The sequence below is a fragment of the Anolis sagrei genome, chromosome 3 (assembly GCF_037176765.1).
Source record: "Anolis sagrei isolate rAnoSag1 chromosome 3, rAnoSag1.mat, whole genome shotgun sequence".
Lineage (NCBI taxonomy): Eukaryota > Metazoa > Chordata > Lepidosauria > Squamata > Dactyloidae > Anolis > Anolis sagrei.
In genome coordinates this window covers 5857085-5876549 of record NC_090023.1, presented here as the reverse complement: position 1 = coordinate 5876549, position 19465 = coordinate 5857085, and the positions used below count along the sequence as shown (strand labels likewise).

The window sequence follows — 19465 nt, the reverse complement described above, 5'->3', positions numbered from 1 at the left end:
TCTTCTGCTCAGTGTGCATTTCATTTCGCTTTTCTGGAGCAGGGCTTTTCACACAGCATGAGAGCACGCCAGTGTGGCAAGAGAATGGTACAATTCCACCCATTTACTGTTCATAGCATGTGTTTTCATACAAAAATTCAAGAGACATGCCTGTAGCAAACACAGCCAACTACAGATACGGGAGAAAGCAACCTCAAGAATATTTCTTGGAAACAGACTCTACACCAAGGGAGAATATCTGCCCAATCTTCATTTTTCTACCAATTCTCCATCTAAAAAGATGGCAGATTCTGTTGTAGCTCAGCCAGGGATGATGGTGAGTTCACTGATGATTCAGAACGGATTGTGCGATTTCCTGGAATTCAAAGTGATGCAGATTCAGGCCAGGGAAATGAAAGTGGATCAGATAGTGCTGAGCTCAAAGGTCATAGAATCATAAAATCATAGAATCATAGAGTTGGAAGAGACCTCATGGGTCATCCAGTCCAACCCCATTCTGCCAAGAAGCAGGAAAATCATGTTCAAAGCACCCCCAACAGATGGCCATCCAGCCTCTGTTTAAAAGCTTCCAAAGAATGAGCCTCCACCACACTCCAGGGCAGAGAGTTCCACTGCTGAACGGCTCTCACAGTCAGGAAGTTCTTCCTCGTGTTCAGATGGAATCTCCTTTCTTGTAGTTTGAAGCCATTGTTCCATTGCGTCCTAGTCTCCAGGGAAGCAGGAAACAAGCTTGCTCCCTCCTCCCTGTGGCTTCCTCTCACAAATTTATACATGGCTATCATATCTCTTTTCAGCCTTCTCTTCTTTAGGCTAAACATGCCCAGCTCCTTAAGTCGTTCCTCATAGGGCTTGTTCTCCAGACCCTTGATCATTTTAGTCGCCCTCCTCTGGACACATTCCAGCTTGTCAATCTCTCTCTTGAATTGTGGTGCCCAGAATTGGACACAATATTCCAGGTGTGGTCTAACCAAAGCAGAATAGAGGGGTAGCATTACTTCCTCAGATCTAGACACTATGCTCCTCTTGATGCAGGCCTTTTTTTTTGCCGCCACATCACATTGTTGGCTCATGTTTAACTTGTTGTCCACGAGGACTCCAAGATCTTTTTCACACGTACCGCTCTTGAGACAGGCGTCCCCCATTCTGTATCTTTGCATTTCGTTTTTCCTGCCAAAGTGGAGTATCTTGCATTTGTCACTGTTGAACTTCATTTTGTTAGTTTTGGCCCATCATCTCTCTAATCTGTCAAGATCATTTTGAATCCTGCTCCTGTCCTCTGGAGTATTGGCTCTCCCTCCCAATTTGGTGTCGTCTGCAAACTTGATGATCCTGCCTTCTAGCCCTTCATCTAAGTCATTAATATAGATGTTGAACAGGACCGGGCCCAGGACGGAACCCTGCGGCACTCCACTTGTCACTTCTTTCCAAGATGAAGAGGAAGCCTTGGGGAGAAACACCCTCTGGGTTCGTCCATTTAACCAATTACAGATCCACCTCACCGTAGTTTTGCCTAGCCCACATTGGACTAGTTTGTTTGCCAGAAGGTCATGGGGGACCTTTAATGCACTCTATCCATTAATTCTAGGACACTGAGACATTGGAGAAGGGGTCATATCCTGTTTGATAAGAAGTCTCATCTGGCCCTAAAAAAAAAAAACCTGAATATGGCCAAAAACATGAAAACATTTGTCTCCACAGAGGGATTGGTAGAGGTATTTTTGCTACGGTAACTTTTCAAAGTCTCCTTGTCCTAAAATATGTATATATAGGAAGATGAAACCAATATTCTGCTAAAGAATCAAAACTAACCCCAAATGTTGCACAGTTTTGTCTACCTAGGCTACACTTTCACTCCAAGAAAAGCCTTGGGATGCTGCTCCCAGATCACTTACCTGCTTTACGTTGTATCCCGCCTTTGCACTAGTTTCAATAAACATTACATTCAGCTCTTTGGCTTTCCTCTCCCCTTCCTCAATAGAAACTTGCCTGGAGAAAAATAAAAGGAAAGAAAGGTGCGGTTTAAGACAACACTGCAGGAAACGCTGGCTCTGTTTGCCTTCCTTTATTCCTTCATCACAGGAAACCGTTTCAGAACATCTACCACTTGTCAAAATCCAGGCAATTCAAGACAGATGCCTCCCAGTAAGAAAAACAAGGCAGATCTGTGTTTATCAGACTGACAGTGTAGATAGCACTTTATAATAAGGGAGACAGGACCCTGGGCTCAAGAATTTAGGATGCATATTTCATCTGGGGATGGATTAGGGCTTGGTTATAACAAGTTAACACCTAGTAGCTCCTCTGCAAGTGAAGCAAACAGGGAAAGGCATTTGAAGGGGGAAACTTCAGGGGGAGAGAGAGCTTTGGTGGAAAGAGGCACGAAAGGCTGGGGCATAATGAGAGCAAAGACAAGGACAGGATGGGGATAAGGCTCTAAAACAGTGGTTACCAACCTTTGCTTTTTTGACCAAGGCCCACTTGAACAGGGACCACTTTGACCAGGGTCCATTTTGAACAGGGACCACTTGAACAGAGACTTCTTTGAACAGGGGCCCCTTTGAAGAGGGAACACTTGAACAGGGACCACTTTGACCAGGGCCCACTTGACCATGGCCCATTTTGACCAGGGACCACTTTAACAGGGACCTCTTTAACCAGGGACCACTTTGTCCAGGGCCCCCTTTGAACAGGGAACACTTGAACAGGGACCACTTTGACCATGGCCCACTTGAACAGGGACCCCTTTGACCAGGGACCACTTGACCAGGGCCCATTTTGACCAGGGACCACTTGAACAGAGACCTCTCTGAAGAGGGAACACTTGAACAGGGACCACTTTGACCAGGGACCACTTGAACAGGGACCCCTTTGTCCAGGGACCATTTGACCAGGGCCCATTTTGACCAGGGATCACTTGAACAGAGACCTCTTTGAACAGGGACCCCTTTGAAGAGGGAACACTTGAACAGGAACCACTTTGACCAGGGACCACTTGACCATGGCCCATTTTGACCAGGGACTACTTTAACAGGGACCTCTTTGAACAGCGACCCCTTTGAAGAGGGAATACTTGAACAGGGACCACTTTGACCATGGCCCATTTTGACCAGGGACTACTTTAACAGGGACCTCTTTGAACAGGGACCCCTTTGAAGAGGGAACACTTGAACAGGGACCACTTTGACCAGGGACCACTTGACCATGGCCCATTTTGACCAGGGACCACTTTAACAGGGACCTCTTTAACCAGGGACCACTTTGACCAGGGCCCCCTTTGAACTGGGAACACTTGACCAGGGACCACTTGACCAGGGCCCATTTTGACCAGGGACCACTTGACCAGAAACCACTTGAACAGAGCTCCCTTTGACCAGGGAACACGTGACCAGGGCCCATTTTGAGCAGGAAACACCTGACCAGGGCCCATTTTGAACAGGGACCACTTGACCAGGGCCCCCATTGACCAGGAACCACTTGAACAGAGCCCCCACTGACCAGGGCCCACTTGACCAGGGCCCACTCTCCAACATTAGTACCAATGTTGGAGAGGGCTGGGCTGGTCAGCTCTATGGAAAGGAGTGGAAATAAAATAAATGAAATAAAAGATATAAATAAAAAGGAAGGAGGCTCGCAAACCGGATTTTCGTTGGGACTAAGTCCAAACTAAGATGAAGTATTCTTCAGTACAAAGTTCAAAACGTATCATCAAGGATACTTTAAAACTTTCTGAATTGTGGCAGCCTCCACCACACCCCGGGGCAGAGAGTTCCACTGCTGAAAAGCTCTGACAGCTAGGAAGTTCTTCCTCATGCTCAGGTGGAATCTCCTTTCTTGTAGTTTGAAGCCATTGTTCCATTGTGCCCTAGTCTCCAGGGAATCAGAAAACAAGCTTGCTCCCTCCTCTCTATGACTTCACATATTTATACATGGCTCAAGCCAATTGCCAGCTGCAGCTACAGAACCCATTAAACCAATAAGTGCTGATTTAACATTCAGTTACTGATTCAATGGACTGAATTTACTTGGGACTTGAAAGTGAATTTAAGCTTACTCAGAAGTAGGTTTTCCCAGGCTTTAGCACATGAGGTATAGCAAGATAACAAAAATAATACTGTTGTTTTGGAACAGCTGTTCCAGGAGCTCCAATTTTGTGCTTTGCACTGAGTGTTTGTTTATAGTTCTAAGTTTCAGGGACTCTGCAGATAGGTGGCTTCTTTTGGCTGCATTCGTAGGGCAAGCCACCTGTCAATTATCAAAGGGTTCCCTGGTTCCACCCCCTTTCTAGGCTTTGGAGGGAAGGGAGCCTTTTCCAGTCAGTCACAGCAAGGTTGACAATGTATGGGATGTGTTTACTTCCCCTGTACAAAGGCTTCAACCGTTAAGAGCTCCCACAGCTTTAAGAGTCTCCTACGAACTCCAGGGATTCCTTCCTACAGCCTTGGAAGTTTCCAGGAAGACAGCCTTAAACTCTAAAGAACATCCATTGCCTGTCTGGTAGGTCCTCCCAGTGTTTCGAGAAGCAGTTCGGTCTGGCAGAGGAGCCCACACCAATGAGGGTTGGATTTTAGTTAGCCCTGGGAGAAGTTAAATAGGGGAATTTTCCTTTGAAGAAAGTTATTGAAGATAGTGCCTGTTCCCTGTGGACAAGTTTGAGAGAACTGATACTTTACCAAAAAAGCTTTACAATTCCTGTTTGATTCATTAATAAAAGACTTTGTTGTACCTTTTAAGCCATTTGAAGATTCCTTTTGTAAAGGAAGCCTCTGAGAACTTTTCCTAAGGCCCCTGGCTTCCCGCTGGGTAAAGGTTACACATCCTATATCTAAAGTCAACTAGCTATAGGCCCAGCGGCGACAGAACAACTGTATTTCATCGTATAATAGTCGCACCCCCATTTTTGGGTGCCAAAATTTTGTTTTTCTTGTGTAATAGCCACAATATTCCCATTTAAGGCTGATTTTTCCTTCTTTCTCTGAAGGCAAAGCAGTTTTAAAACTACAAAATGGAGGCCTCTGAAGCTCCATTCTTCCCTCCTCCCTCCGAGGCCTTGAGGCAGTTTTTAACTAAAATGGAGATTTCCGGAACTCAGATCTTCCCTCCTTTCTCTTTTTCTCTAAGAAACCCAATTCCAGGTTTTTTAAATTGCCTTAAGGCCTCAGAGGAAGGAGGGGGGATGGAAAAGCAGAGCTCCAAAGGCCTCAATATTATAGTTTTTAAACTGCCTTGCTTTTGGAGAAAGAAGAAGAAAGGGAAAATCAGCCCCAAATGACTCTGCAGTGTAAAACAAACAAATAGAAACAGATCACGCATCCTCACCCTTTTTGGAGGGGAAAAAACCAAGATAATTTTTTCCTCACATAATAGTCGCACCCCCTCCATTTGATAAAAAATGGAGGATGCAACTATTACGTAATCAAATACGATATTCAAGAACATAGAATACACCCAGAGAAGAAATTTCTGTCTTCCACTTATCTCTGGGTGGGAACCATTGATTCATAGACCTCTAGGTCCATTCAAGGCAGTGGTTCTCAACCTGGGGTCCCCAGATGTTTTTGGCCTTCAACTCCCAGAAATCCTAATACCTGGTAAACTGGCTGGGATTTCTGGGAGTTGTAGGCCAAAACACCTGGGGACCCTCAGGTTGAGAGTCACTGATTCAAGGCATGCAGCCACAGAAAGTTATTTACGTATTTTTTCTGGTTTTCTATAAACATGACATTGCACCTCTTACAGACTGATTCACTGAGTACTCTCCTACTGAAAAATAACACACACACACACACACACATATGTGTGTGTGTGTGTGTGTGTGTGTGTATACATACACATATATATTAGGCCTGGGTAACAACGGAAAAATTTGTTTCTAAAATCGATTTGTTTTTTGGGGGGTTTTGCGTTTCGATATTTAAAAGAATTCCGAAATTTTTCTTTTAAAAAGTTCGATATTTACGAAATTTCGTAAATGTTAAAAAAATTACGAAACATTAATGAAACAAATACGAAACAATAACGAATCGATTCGTTAATGGCGACCGCAACCGCGCAATACGCTAAAAAACCTGCAAATGGGACAGGGGGAACTTCTGAAGCTTCCCTCTCCCTCTGTTGTTGACTGATGGTGTGATATTTATAATTTTTTTTCACTAATTAAACAAAACACAACTATAAAACTTGCCCCAGACATGCGGAAATAATAACGAAACGACCTCAAACCGATAACGAAACGAATACATAACAAATCCAAAGCATTCACGAAACGAATTTAAAAATTCATTTCGTTTTTAAATTGCTCCAGAATGGTTTGTTATCGCTTCGTTATAAAAAAAAAATAACGAATTTTTAACGAATTACGAATTAACGAAACGAAACCGCCCAGCCCTAATATACACACACACACACACACACACACACACACACACATATATATATATACATACATACATACACACACACACATACATGTGTGTTTGTGTTTATTTAGCATATGGGTTATAGATGTGTTGCAGTCACCACTGCCAAATTTTCTCAAGAACCAAAATAATCATAATTTTTCCTTTTCAACAAGATGAGAGTGTAGCTTTTCAGGATTCTGTCTACAGCCATATTTTCAACCACCCCAAAATTTCTTCATATGCCAGAGGTAAGATTCTCATATACTAAAACTCTTTTTCAATTTTCAATAATGATTAAGGAATGGATTGCCTCACCTCTTATCTGCTAGGTCTGTTTTGTTTCCTACTAGCATGATGATGACATCACTACCTCTTTCCGTTCTGACGTCATCGATCCATTTTGTGGTTTGCTGGAACGAGTTTACATCTGGGAAGGAAAAGAACAACAAGGCGGCCAAGGGTCACTTTGCAGTGCTCAGGTCTTTACACAATGTCAAAGTGTTCATGATGTCTGTTTGATGAGACAGGTCCTCAGTATCAGTCATCGATGTCAGAGGTTTATCAAGATCTGATAAACCTGTCCGTGCATCCAATGAAAAGGGGCATGAGCTGATGGAACATGCTGTTTTTTCTAACACAACGAAAACAGCTATTATGAGGTTGTGTTTCCTTTAAATACCGAACCAGGGTGTCACCTAACAGAATTCCTCAAATTGCACTAGAAGAATACATCTTCAAAAGAGGTGGTTTATCTGCACTTAGCATATGGCCTGGGATACTTAAGGGAAAAAGAGGGGAAGAATCAAAACCGTGATGGGTTCACTGCACCTAAATGATCTGGAGGAGTCGAGCAAAAAAAGAGAGTGGGGAGAAAAAATCAAGCAAAGTAGCACTTGACTCACTGTTGAGATGAATAAAACAGAAGAGGGGGCTGAGTATTCAATATGCACAGAGCATAAAATGAGGCTGGCATTGGTATGGAAGATTGCCTCCCCTTAGGGAGACCGAGCATAATTCCCAAAGCACTGCTATCTAGTTTGCTACTTGCAATGCTTATTTAAACACAAGACCTGGTTTTTTCCCCTTCTTTGGAAAAAAAGGCAATTGATAATATTAAATATTTTGCTAGCTTGCTATTGTTTTCAACTGCTCTCCTCTGGAGCAACTGAGCTATAGAATGTATAGAAACTGAAACTACTAAGTGAACAAGGCACCTCTTTTTCTATTGACAAAAGGCTTTATACGTAACAGCAACACTCCTCCACCATTCGCAAAATTGTATAGGTTTTTAATATTTTTGTGGGAGCTCCAAGAAAGCAAGGATGAGGGTAATCACATCCAAAGTATCTGGACAGAATACTTGTGTCTAAGGAAGATGGCATCTCCTGGGATGTAGGAACAAGGCTCACTTTGATCAAGTCTCTTTAAGGATGGTTTAGTTCATGTATACCAAGAACTCAACTGAATTCCAACCTAAGAAGCAATTAAAATGCAAGATGCAAAGATGCTGGAAAAAGAAGACGCTCAGCAGGGGCAGAACAATATTTCTTAATGAAGGTTCAGAGCAAGGCAGCAGCACAAGTGGAGCCATTCTGTGTAGCACAAGATAAACTCAACCCACTCGGAGTTGGGGACATGGAAGATATGGTGTGTTGTAATAGCGTTTGCTGCAGAGATGACTTAAAAACTGGCTTCTTTCAGAGATGGGCAACTGCAGCATAGTTGGAGAGCAGTTTTCTGTCTTGGGACCCTCTAAGAGAACAGAAATGGGCAAAAAAGCCAGAAAACAAGACAAGAAAACAGTAATGTCATAAAGCTCACTTCTCTAGTTGGAAAACTATTAAACTGTGAAACCTATTTATAGGTAATAAGAGAGGCATTCATTTAAGATTTCCCTTATCTATCTATCTATCTATCTATCTATCTATCTATCTATCTATCGTGTCAGGAGCAACCAGACATTTCTATTACATTTTTAACAAAACAAACAAACAAACAAACAAACAAACAAACAAACAGAAAAAACACAAAGTTTGTAAGCTTGATAGTTGATTAAATGTCCTTTGACCAGTATCTGGCCACTTCGAGTGCCTCTGGTGTTGCCATAAGAAGGTCCTCCATGGTGCATGTGGCAGGGCTCAGGTGGTCAGTGGTTTGCTCTTCTCCACACTCACATGTCGTGGATTCCACTTTGTGGCCCCATTTCTTAAGATTGGCTCTGCATCTCATGGTGCCAGAGCGCAGTCTGTTCAGCGCCTTCCAGGTTGCCCAGTTTTCTGTGTGCCCAGGGGGGAGTCTCTCATTTGGTATCAGCCACTGATTGAGGTTCTGAGTTTGAGCCTGCCAGTTTTGGACTCTCGCTTGCTGGGGTGTTCTAGCAAGTGTCTCTGTAGATCTTAGAAAACTATTTCTTGATTTAAGTCATTGGTGTGCTGGCTGATACCCAAACAAGGGATGAGATGGAGATGTCACTGCCTTGGTCCTTTTACTTTTACCCCCTATTTACCCAACCACGCACCACTGGACTTTCACCTCTTTCCATCAATGAAGTTATTTTTGAAGGGCAAGCATTTTTCAGATGATGAGACACTGATTTCCAAAGTCACAACATGGCTTTTGGAGTAACTTGTTGACTTCTACTTTTGACCTGCTGACTTCTACTTCTGTTTACAGTTGCCTAAAGAGATGGGAGAAGTATGTGTCCCTAGGTGGCACTTATGTAGAGAATCATAGAATCAAAGAGTTGGAAGAGACCTCCTGGGCCATCCAGTCCAACCCCATTCTGCCAAGAAGCAGAAAAATTGCATTCAAATCACCCCTGACAGATGGCCATCCAGCCTCTGTTGAAAAGCTTCCAAAGAAGGAGCCTCCACCACACTCCGGGGCAGAGAGTTCCACTGCTGAACAGTTCTCACAGTCAGGAAGTTCTTCCTGACTGTCAGAAGGACCAATAACTGTGCCAAGTTTCATTGTTCTCCGACCACAGGAAGTGGGTCAGGGGAAATCTTTAATGAATGCCCCTCGTAACTAAAGAGTCTGGAGAAGTGGTTCTCAACCTGTGGGTTTCCGAGTGTTTTGGCCTACAACTCCCAGAAATCCCAGCCAGTTTCCCAGTTTCCTGCCTGGGGAATCCTTTGTTGGGAGATGATTAGCTGGTCCTGACTGTTTCTTGTATGGAATCCCCTGTTTTTTTAGTGTTATTCTTTCTTTACTGTCTGTCTGTCTAATCCAGGGGTCCTCAAACTATGGCCCGAGGGCCGGATGTGGCCCTCCAAGGTCATTTACCCAGCCCTCACTCAGGGTCAAAGCACACAACAACAACAACAACAACAACAATCTTATCTCATCAGCCAAAAGCACGTCTACACTTCCCATTGAAATACTAATAAGTTTATATTTGTTAAAATTGTTCTTCATTTTAGTTATTGTATTGTTTTTAAGTGGGGTTTTTTTGCACTACAAATAAGATATGTGCAGTGTGCACAGGAATTCATTCATGCTTCTTTCAAATTATAATCCCGCCCTCCAATAGTTTGAGGGACTGTGACCTGGCCTTTTTAAAAAAAGTTTGAGGACCCCTGGTCTAATCCTTTATCTAAGATGCATTATCTGCAACAATAAAAGTATGTTTTTACTTTTCTTTAAAAACCTTATCAGCACATCTTGAGCATTTTCTCTCCTGGGTTGTTGTAGGTTTTTTCGGGCTATATGGCCATGGTCTAGAGGCATTCTCTCCTGACGTTTCGCCTGCATCTATGGCAAGCATCCTCAGAGGTAGTGAGGTCTGTTGGAACTAGGAAAAATTTCTCTCCTGTTTCCTACCATAAGCTCATATATACCACTAGCTAAGTTGCACTCTTCTCTGCTAAAGATGTGAAATATTCCTACACAGAAGTGATTGTGTGAGAGAAGTTATTTTGGGGGTATGTGAGATGAGTAAGTTGTCATCCTTGGAGCTAATACTCCGCTATTAGAAGGAGTGGAGAAGCAAACAGCCGATGACTTCACTGGATGAGCCTGACTTGTTTCAGAAGAAGCCAAACATGTGCCAGTGACACCCACAGAACAGCAAATGAGCTCAGATGGAAGATGGGGCCAGATGCTTTTTGGTGATTCTCGGCACGCGTGGGGAAAGGGGAGAGGACATGTTGAAAAAGGGATAGGAAAAGTGTCAGAGGTTTTGCTTCAAGGGTGGAAATCCTGGTATATCTTTGGGCAAAAGCTCCATGATATGCTCAAGAGGCCACAATGCTTAAAATGTAGGGAGTCAGAGATGCCAGGAATCAAACCAAGAAAATGCCAGCTTTCATTTTGGGAGGCCTTCATTCAGTGTTGGGGCAATGCTTCCTGCATGTGCTGGAAGATATATTTAAATAAATGGTTTTGGATGTTGCAAATAGAAGCTGAATAAACAGGCGGTAAGTTGAGACTAGCTGTAAAGGTTCAGTCCCGGCAAACCCGGCTCAAAGCCCGACCCTGTCCACAAGACATCCGAAACATAGTAGAAAGTCTCCCGCTTGAAGCTCCAGGCGAGAAGGAAATTTACATGCCACAATGAGGAACAAGCAGATGATTGTGATATGGCATGCATGGCGAATGCTTGAGGGTGACAGAAGAGAGAGTGAGAGAGCACAAGCAGAAAAGAAACCACCGGAAATCCCCCCCACTCACTTGTGATATCATAAACAACAACTGCAACAGTGGAGTCACGAATGTAGCTAGGAATCAAGCTCCTGAACCGCTCTTGACCTGCTGTGTCCCACAATTGCAACCGTACCTAACGGAAATCGGTCAAACAAACAAGCAAGAAAAAACAAAACACACAGAGTCAAAGCCAGAGCAAAGATACCTACTTGTGATATCGTAAACTACTACAGCAGCAGCAGAGTCACGGATGTAACTGGGAATGAGGCTACGGAAACGTTCCTGACCCGCAGTATCCCAGAGCTGCAACCTGATCTGTGGGATGGGAGAAAATTAAAGAAAAAGCCAAACTGCCACTAAAAATGAATAAAAATCGATTGCTTTTTATCAAACAAAAAAGCAAAGTAAAATATATCTCTCTATATAGAAAATTCATGCAGGATGGGACTCGCTTTGAGGCTGTGAGCAGAAGCAGATCGCCAGGTGAAGTGGCACTTTTCATTATCTGCATGGCAGTATACACTTGCCAATCCTAAATATACTAAAAGCCCCAGATCCCATGTGATCTTGGAAGCTAAGCAGGGTCAGGCATGGTTAGTACTTGGATGGGAGATCACCCATTAATACCAGGTGATGCAGACTCTATGTCAGAGGAAAGAACTGGCAAAAACACCTCTGAGTATTCCTTGCTTTGGGAAAGTTAACGGCAGTATACACTTGCCAATCCTAAATATATTAAAAACCTCGGATCCCATTTGATCTTGGAAGCTAAGCAGGGTCAGGCGTGGTTAGTACTTGGATGGGAGATCACCCATTAATACCAGGTGATGTAGACTCTATGTCAGAGGAAAGAACTGACAAAAACACCTCTGAGTAATCCTTGCTTTGGGAAAGTTAACTTGATGGTATACACATGCACACACACACACAAACTTGGCAGGCAGCAGGAAATGCCAACTTGGACATTTTACTTTGCAAGCATTATTTGATATATCCTATGGCAGGTAGCTGGGGAAATTGAACGGAGACTCCCTGAGGGGCAAGGGATATAATGAGTGGAAGGTCCGATCAGCTTTATGAGAAAATAGCTGCAAAAACCAGCAATCCTACGATCAGCACACTTTTATCAGCAGAGCCGGTTGCTAGACAACAGCCAGTACAAAATACACATTTCAATTAAAGTAGCATGTAAAAAAACATAAATGAGGAAACTAGCATTCATGAGGAGGGAAACATTCACTTCTGTGGTTAATTCATACTCTGTACAGGACCTGGAATGGTTAGAAGCTAAACCCGACAATACACAGAATCCATGCTGCCAGATGTTGGATCTACTGCTTCAAGTAAATGTTCCGTTTCGACTCTACAAACATGATGACTGTATTCAAAGTGCAGAAGCATCAACAGTTGTATATAGAACAGTGATTCCCAACCTTTGAGCCTCCAGGTGTTTTGGACTTCAGTTCCCAGGGCTCCTAAGAGCTAGTAAACTACGTGGGGCTGCCCTTGAAAATGGCTCGGATATTTCAATTGATCCAACGGGCAGCGGCCAGGATGTTAACTGGTGCTCCTTACAGAGAGAGGTCAATCCTCCTGTTCAAGGAGCTCCACTGGCTGCCGTTTATTTTCCGAGCCCAATTTAAGGTGCAGGTGCTTACCTACAAAGCCCTGAACGGTTTGGGACCATCCTACCTGCGCATTCACTTCGTTCATCCGGAGAGGCCCTGCTCGTGATTCCGCCTGCGTCGCAAGCGCGTTTGGTGGGGACACGAAACAGGGCCTTTTCTGTGGTGGCCCCCCGACTCTGGAACACCCTCCCCAAAGATCTTAGACAGGCCCCTACATTGGCAGTCTTCAGAAAGAACTTGAAGACCTGGCTGTTCCGATGTGCCTTCCCAGAATAGGAAATCTCCAATACCAAGTCCCAGAAGCACTTTATTAGAACTAAGATTGCCACACACTGCACACTGCACTCACCCTATAATCCTTATATACCACCTGTAACATCAGCACTTTTAATTCTGTACCCATTACTTTGGCCCGGCCCAATTTTATTGTGTCTTGGTCTATTGTTTATTGTTTAATATTGCTTTAATTGTTTTTAATTTGCTTTAGGTTTTGTATTGTTATGTTGTGTATTGAGGCCTTAGCCTTTGTAAGCCGCATCGAGTCCTTCGGGAGATGCTAGCGGGGTACAAATAAAGTTAATAATAATAGTAAACTGGCTGGGATTTCTGGGAGTTGAAGTCCAAAACACCTGGAGGCCTAAAGGTTGGGAATTTTTGATACAGAACAATTAGAGACAGAAGGAGCCCTGTGGTGCATGCCTGCTTTCACCTCTGGTTCCTAGATCTATGTTGCTTAAGGTGCTTTGCTTCCTGCCTGCATGAGACAGAGAAGGCTTCTGATGTTCTCCTTCTTTCCAAATATTTTAGTAGTTCCCTACCCTTCTGTTTTGAGAAGGGAGCATCATGAGGCTTCTCTGACTCAATGATGTCTTCCTTATATACAGACATGAGCAATAGCATTAGTCATTCTTCTACCAAAGTTAAGTAACTTTTGTCTATTCACTCTCTTATCATATTTTCCATTATGTTATTTTGTACTGTTTATTTTACCTGATTGGTTTATTTATTTTATTGTGATGTTATTTTATGTTGCTGTAATGTATCGCTAGGCTCAGTCTCATGTAAGCCACTCCGAGTCCCCTTTGGGGAGATGGTGATGGGGTATAAATAAAGTTTATTATTATTATTATTATTTGAAATACAAGATGAGTCCACAGCAGACATTCTGCTGGCTGTTGTATTGAATCACACGTTGGACACTTCCCAAATGTCTAGAACTATGTGATATATCGGCGAATAATGCCTGCAAATCCCAGTAAGGTGGCCTTTTGCAGCTGACAGATGGTAATTTTGTCAGCGCTGATTGTGTTTAAGTGCAGGCCAAGGTCTTTAGGCACTGCACCCAGTGTGCCGATCACCATTGGGACCACCTTGACTGGCTTGTGCCAGAGTCTTTGCAGTTCGATCCTTAAATCCTCATATCGTGTCAGCTTTTCCAGTTAATAATAAATAAATAAATAAAATGCTACAGACAGATAGTTCTTTAGGAGGAGAAAAATGAGCTCTTGGGTTTGTATCGGATCCCGCTCTTATTGGCTGGAGCGGGATCCGATGCAAAGGCGGATTTTTCAGCCTAAAAAAGGACTGAAAAACTTAGATTATACTCAAGTATATACTGTATGTTTCTTCTGTTTTGAGTGGTCTTCTCAAGCCTCTGGGGCCATATTTATTTGGGAGCGGGAAGTAGTGTTTAAAAGGATTTTGGATTTCAGGAGAGGAGAAAATGTCAAAGGTCCCCCTTTCTCTCAAGGACTGGATGTCTTCCACTGTAAATAAAGAGATACAGGAGCAAAGCATCTGTTTTCCATTACAGGAAATGCTTGTTTTGCATTTGTTATTGTGGTCTTGGGAAAACTTTAACTCTTGTGAGCTATGTGCTGATAAACTTAAATGAATGTCTTCAGCAGTTCAAAAACAAAAGTCTCTTTGCAAAACAACATTTTGAAACGCTGTAAGAATTCCATCATTGAGAGAACTAGGTTTTTGTCTCTGCTTCATGTATACCTTACAATGGTATATTTTTCATGTTTGGTCCCAAAAAAGCCTTGAACTCTGTATTTTTAAGACATCATAGAAATCCCAGGTGGCATCCAATACAGCAACAGTATCTGTCCTCCATGATCCAGTGGAAATCTGCCTGTAATTACTTCGCCTCACCTGGCAATCCAAGCTGCTCTTAAGACTTGGATCTTGCCAAGATGTTGAGAAAATCCATTGCACTCTTTGCATCAGAGTACAATCTAGTTACTACATAACTCTTACTCACTGTGCGATCCTCCAAGTACATGGTTTTTGATAAGAAGTCGATGCCAATTGTCGCCTGCAAAACAAAAAATGTTACTGGTGAGTAAATAAGTGCATTCAGGACATCTGTGTTCCTAAGTTCATGGAAATCTGACACTCCATATTTATGAAAAAATACAACACAAAAACACCCTCCGATCCCGGTTAGGAAGTACTAGGCCTTGCAATATTAAATGACGCATAAAACTCCCTCCCGATTTCAAGGAGATAGTCAGGGCTTCCCACCCACAGCAATGCTGGTGATTTCCATAGTAGATTTCAGAATAACCCTTCCTCAGAAATGGCTTCCTCATGAGGCCATTTTCAATCATTTCCAGCCTTTCACACAGAAATTTGCAAAATTTGTGTTGTTTTTTTTAATCTGTTTGTTTGTTTTGTTCTGCTAGAAATGTAATACAATGTTCTGGTTGCGGATGACACGATAATAATACACAGAAATTATCTTGGCAATGCTCAAACTCACCTGAGCTGAACTATTTCATTTATCTGAGAAACTATGCCACTTGACAATACATATCAATGCCACAAATTTAAAGTGTTTTAGCACGTTGAACTGCCTCTGAGGGACCTGGCTTGGATGCTACAGTTCTTTGAGGGATGCAACAGAATTCTCAGCAACCTCACATTGCTTTTCTCAAAAAATTCCAAATAAATTACAATTTGTAGACATTTTCTGAGAATCATAGAATCCTAGAGTTGGAAGAGACCTTGTGGGATCTCACCATTCTTCCTGATATCCAGGTGGAATCTCCTTTCCTGTACTTTGAAGCCATTGCTCCATGTCTTAATCTCCAGGGCAGCAGGAAAAAAAAAGCTTGCTTCCTCCTCCCTATGACTTGCCCTCATATCTTGATACATGGCCTTCATCATGTCTCCTCTCAGAATCAAAGAATCACAGAGTTGAAAGAGCCCTCGTGGGGCCATCCAATCCAATCCCATTCTGCCAAGAAGCAAGAAAATCACATTCAAAGCACCTCCGGTAGATGGCCATCCAACCTCTGTTTAAAAGCCTCCACCACACTACAGAGCAGAAAGAGAGTTCCACTGCTGAACAGCTCTCACTGTTAAAAAGTCCTTCCAAATGTTCAGGTGGAATCTCCTTTCCTGTAATTTGAAGCCGTTGTTCCATTCTGTTCTAGTCTCCAAGGTTGCAGAAAACAAGCCTGCTCCTTCCTCCCTATGACTTCCCATCCCATATTGATTCATGGTTCTCATCATGTCTCCTCCTCACCCTTCTCTCTCTTCTGAAGGCTCAACATGCCCAGCTCTTTAAGCCGCTCCTTGTATGGCTTGTTCTCCAGACCCTTGATCATTTTAGTCGCCCTCCTCTGGACACATTCCAGCTTAGAGTCAACATCTCTCTTCAATTGTGGTGCTCAGAACTGGACACAGTATTCCAGGTGTGGTCTGACCAAGGCAGAATAGAGCACGGGAAGCATGACTTCCCTGGATGTAGACACTAGACTGCTACTGATGCAGGCCAAAATCCCATTGGTTTTTTTAGCTGCTGCATGACATTGTTGGCTCATGTTTAGCTTGTTGTCCTCGAGGACTCCAAGAAAAGTAATTATGCCAAGAGAAAAACTATATCTGTGCTGTCGCACGCTGGGCCTGTGCATATGACTGTAAACAGGACATAAATTCTGTGTACCCAACGGGACGCCGGGGCTGCCTCAGATTAAAGGCCCTTGGACCTCCCCAAAACAAAGTTCTGTAGAGGCTTAAAGTAAGTCCAACAAAGTTCTTTATTGATCAAAACAAACAGGTACTTTCAAGCTTTCTTAACAGTCTATTGGCTCTTGCAATCTTGTCCACTGGGAACAGGCACTATCTTCTTAACTGTAATTAACTAATGGGGAAATCCATAACTTCTAATCTGGGCAGTCTGTACTTGCCTCTGTTGGTGTGGAGCCCCTGCACCCGGTACCAACTGTGTCTGGCTTCCGCGAGCGACCCTTACCAAGCAGAGCTTTGTAGACTTCCAGGGGAAAAGAAGGAGTTCAGGTTTCAGTGATGGCTGGCTGAAGTCTCTCAGCAAAGGAGCTGTAATGCTGTATGATCCTTGGCCAAGGTGTGGGCTGTAAAACCCTGGTCAAGCTGTAGAGCCTTTTCTCCCCGGCCAAGCTGTAAAGCTGTATGTCTCCCGGCCAAGCCGTAGAAGACGAAGCTTTCTACAGGAGCTCTTGGTTTTATGTCCTGTGCGAAAGCTTCTCTGTGAGAACTGACTCAAAAAGGCTCCTATTCCCTCCAAAACTCAAAAAGGGGCAGGACCAGGGAACCTAACTATAACTGGCAGGTGGCTTGCCCTATGATTGCAAATTATAACAGGAAGCCACCCTGCTGCAAAATCCCAAGCCTGGGATTGCAAACAAACATTTAATGCAAAGCAAACAGAATTGAAGCTCCTGGTACAGCTGTACCAGCACAATATCCACCATATATATATGCAAGGTAGTCTAAATATTATGGCTCTCCAGAGATTATCTTTCTTATCCAAGCAGCAAGATACATGAGAAATTTCCATATAAAAATAGATTACAAGCACACACACAAAAATCTGTACATAGTGAAAGCACTTACAAAAAGACCCCTTTCCATTCCACTGTATGAGGAACTTACAGTATTGTTGAGGTCAATAACAATCTTGATATTGTTGAACTTCTTATTTAGAAAACCTAAAGAAGAAATATCTACTCCCTTAGGTGATGCTAACTAACTTCATAAAGCACTCATTAAGCTCAATGGTTCCTGTCTTCACGTCTTATTTGAAAAAAACATCACTTATTTATTATTATATGCCTCTTCTTTTCTTCTTTCTTCTTCTTCTTCTTAGGCGATCCCTCGTTGGACGAGTAAGATGGTCTTCCATTATGGATTTCCTTGTGGGTCCGTATGTGGCTGTGGAGCCCTATTCTTGCTCTGCATCTTCTTCCGCAGTGAGGGCATTGGTTTCCAGGTGGAAGGCGGTCCCGGTCAGGATTGGCTTGACGCGCCTTCCTCCTGGCACGTTTCTCTCTTTCACCCTCCACTCGTGCCTCCTTGAATTCTGCAGCACTGCTGGTCACAGCTGTCCTCCAGCTGGAGCGCTCAAGGGCCAGGGCTTCCCAGTTCTCAGTGTCTATGCCAGAGTTTTTAAGGTTGGCTTTGAGGCCATCTTTAAATCTCTTTTCCTGTCCACCAACGTTCCGTTTTCCGTTCTTAAGTTCGGAGTAGAGCAACTGCTTTGGGAGCTGGTGGTCAGGCATCCGGACAACGTGGCCGGCCCAGCGGAGTTGATGTTGGAGGACCATCGCTTCAATGCTGGTGGTCTTTGCTTCTTCCAGCACGCTGACGTTTGTCCGCTTGTCTTCCCAGGAGATTTGCAGGATTTTCCGGAGGCAGCGCTGATGGAATCGTTCCAGGAGTTGCATGTGACGTCTGTAGACAGTCCACGTCTCACAGGCATAGAGCAGGGTTGGGAGGACAATAGCTTTATAGACAAGCACCTTGGTCTCCCTACGGATGTCCCGGTCCTCAAACACTCTCTGCTTCATTCTGGAAAATGCTGCACTTGCAGAGCTCAGGTGGTGTAGTATTTCGGCGTCGATGTTGACTTTGGTGGAGAGGTGGCTGCCAAGGGAGCGGAAATAATCAACATTTTCTAATGTTACACCATTAAGCTGTATCACTGGCATTGGAGAGGGGTTGGCTGGTGCCTGCTGGAAAAGCACCTTGGTTTTTTCAATGTTCAATGACAGGCCGAGCTTCTCGTATGCTTCTGCGAAGGTGTTTAGAGTGGCTTGTAGATCTTCTTCTGAATGCGCACAGACAACATTGTCATCAGCATACTGGAGTTCTATAACAGATGTTGTTGTGACCTTGGTTTTGGCTTTCAGTCTGCTGAGGTTGAATAGCTTGCCATCTGTCCGATAGGGTTATTATATGCCTATAAGCCTCTTTTTACGATAGACTATATGAATTGCAACTCAGTTTTGAACTGATGCTGAGGTTAGTTCCATAACCATAACAATTTTTCATTTTTTAGAAGTCAACACCCTCCTCTTTCCTGCCTCGTTTGGGTGATGAGTTATCTAAAAAGCTAAGTTCCAGGATATGGTAAATGTCAAATCTTGCCATGTGAGACCTTTTGGGAAGAACGTTTCCCTATGTGAGAACAAGTTAACATTGTAGAAGATTGCTATCTGCAAAATGAAATGTGAACAGGGCATCCGCCTTTGCTCTTGGCAGCTGCTGTGATGACACATGAAACGCTTTCTGCCGTTTGCTGTTAAGGCAACTTTGACTTACGGCAATCCTACCCATGAAAGACCTCCAAAGAGCCCCAAACATCGACTGCCCTGCTCACATCTTGCAAACGCTAAGCACCTGTGGCTTTTTTGATCGAGTCAATCCACCTGCAGTGCAATCTATGTATGACTGCGAGATCTGGAAAATTGTATTTACTTTATTTTTATCCCACCTTTCTCTGCATAGGGATTCAACGAGGCTAAC

General features: G+C 43.4%; 1 protein-coding gene across 2 annotated transcripts in view; it reads right to left on the bottom strand.

Moving 5' to 3' along the window:
• RAB6A (RAB6A, member RAS oncogene family) overlaps nucleotides 1–19465 on the bottom strand; it is a 130649-nt gene that overhangs the window by 15977 nt on the left and 95207 nt on the right. Inside the window, exons 3-6 of one of the 2 annotated variants that reach the window (XM_067466453.1) lie at nucleotides 14937–14990; nucleotides 11252–11357; nucleotides 6714–6825; nucleotides 1893–1986 (exon numbers count right to left, since the gene is read on the bottom strand). In XM_067466453.1, the coding sequence (XP_067322554.1) occupies nucleotides 1893–1986; nucleotides 6714–6825; nucleotides 11252–11357; nucleotides 14937–14990 (366 nt within the window). Of the gene's footprint in view, nucleotides 1–1892; nucleotides 1987–6713; nucleotides 6826–11069; nucleotides 11176–11251; nucleotides 11358–14936; nucleotides 14991–19465 lie in introns of both variants that reach the window. The other variant, XM_067466452.1, reaches the window with a different exon arrangement.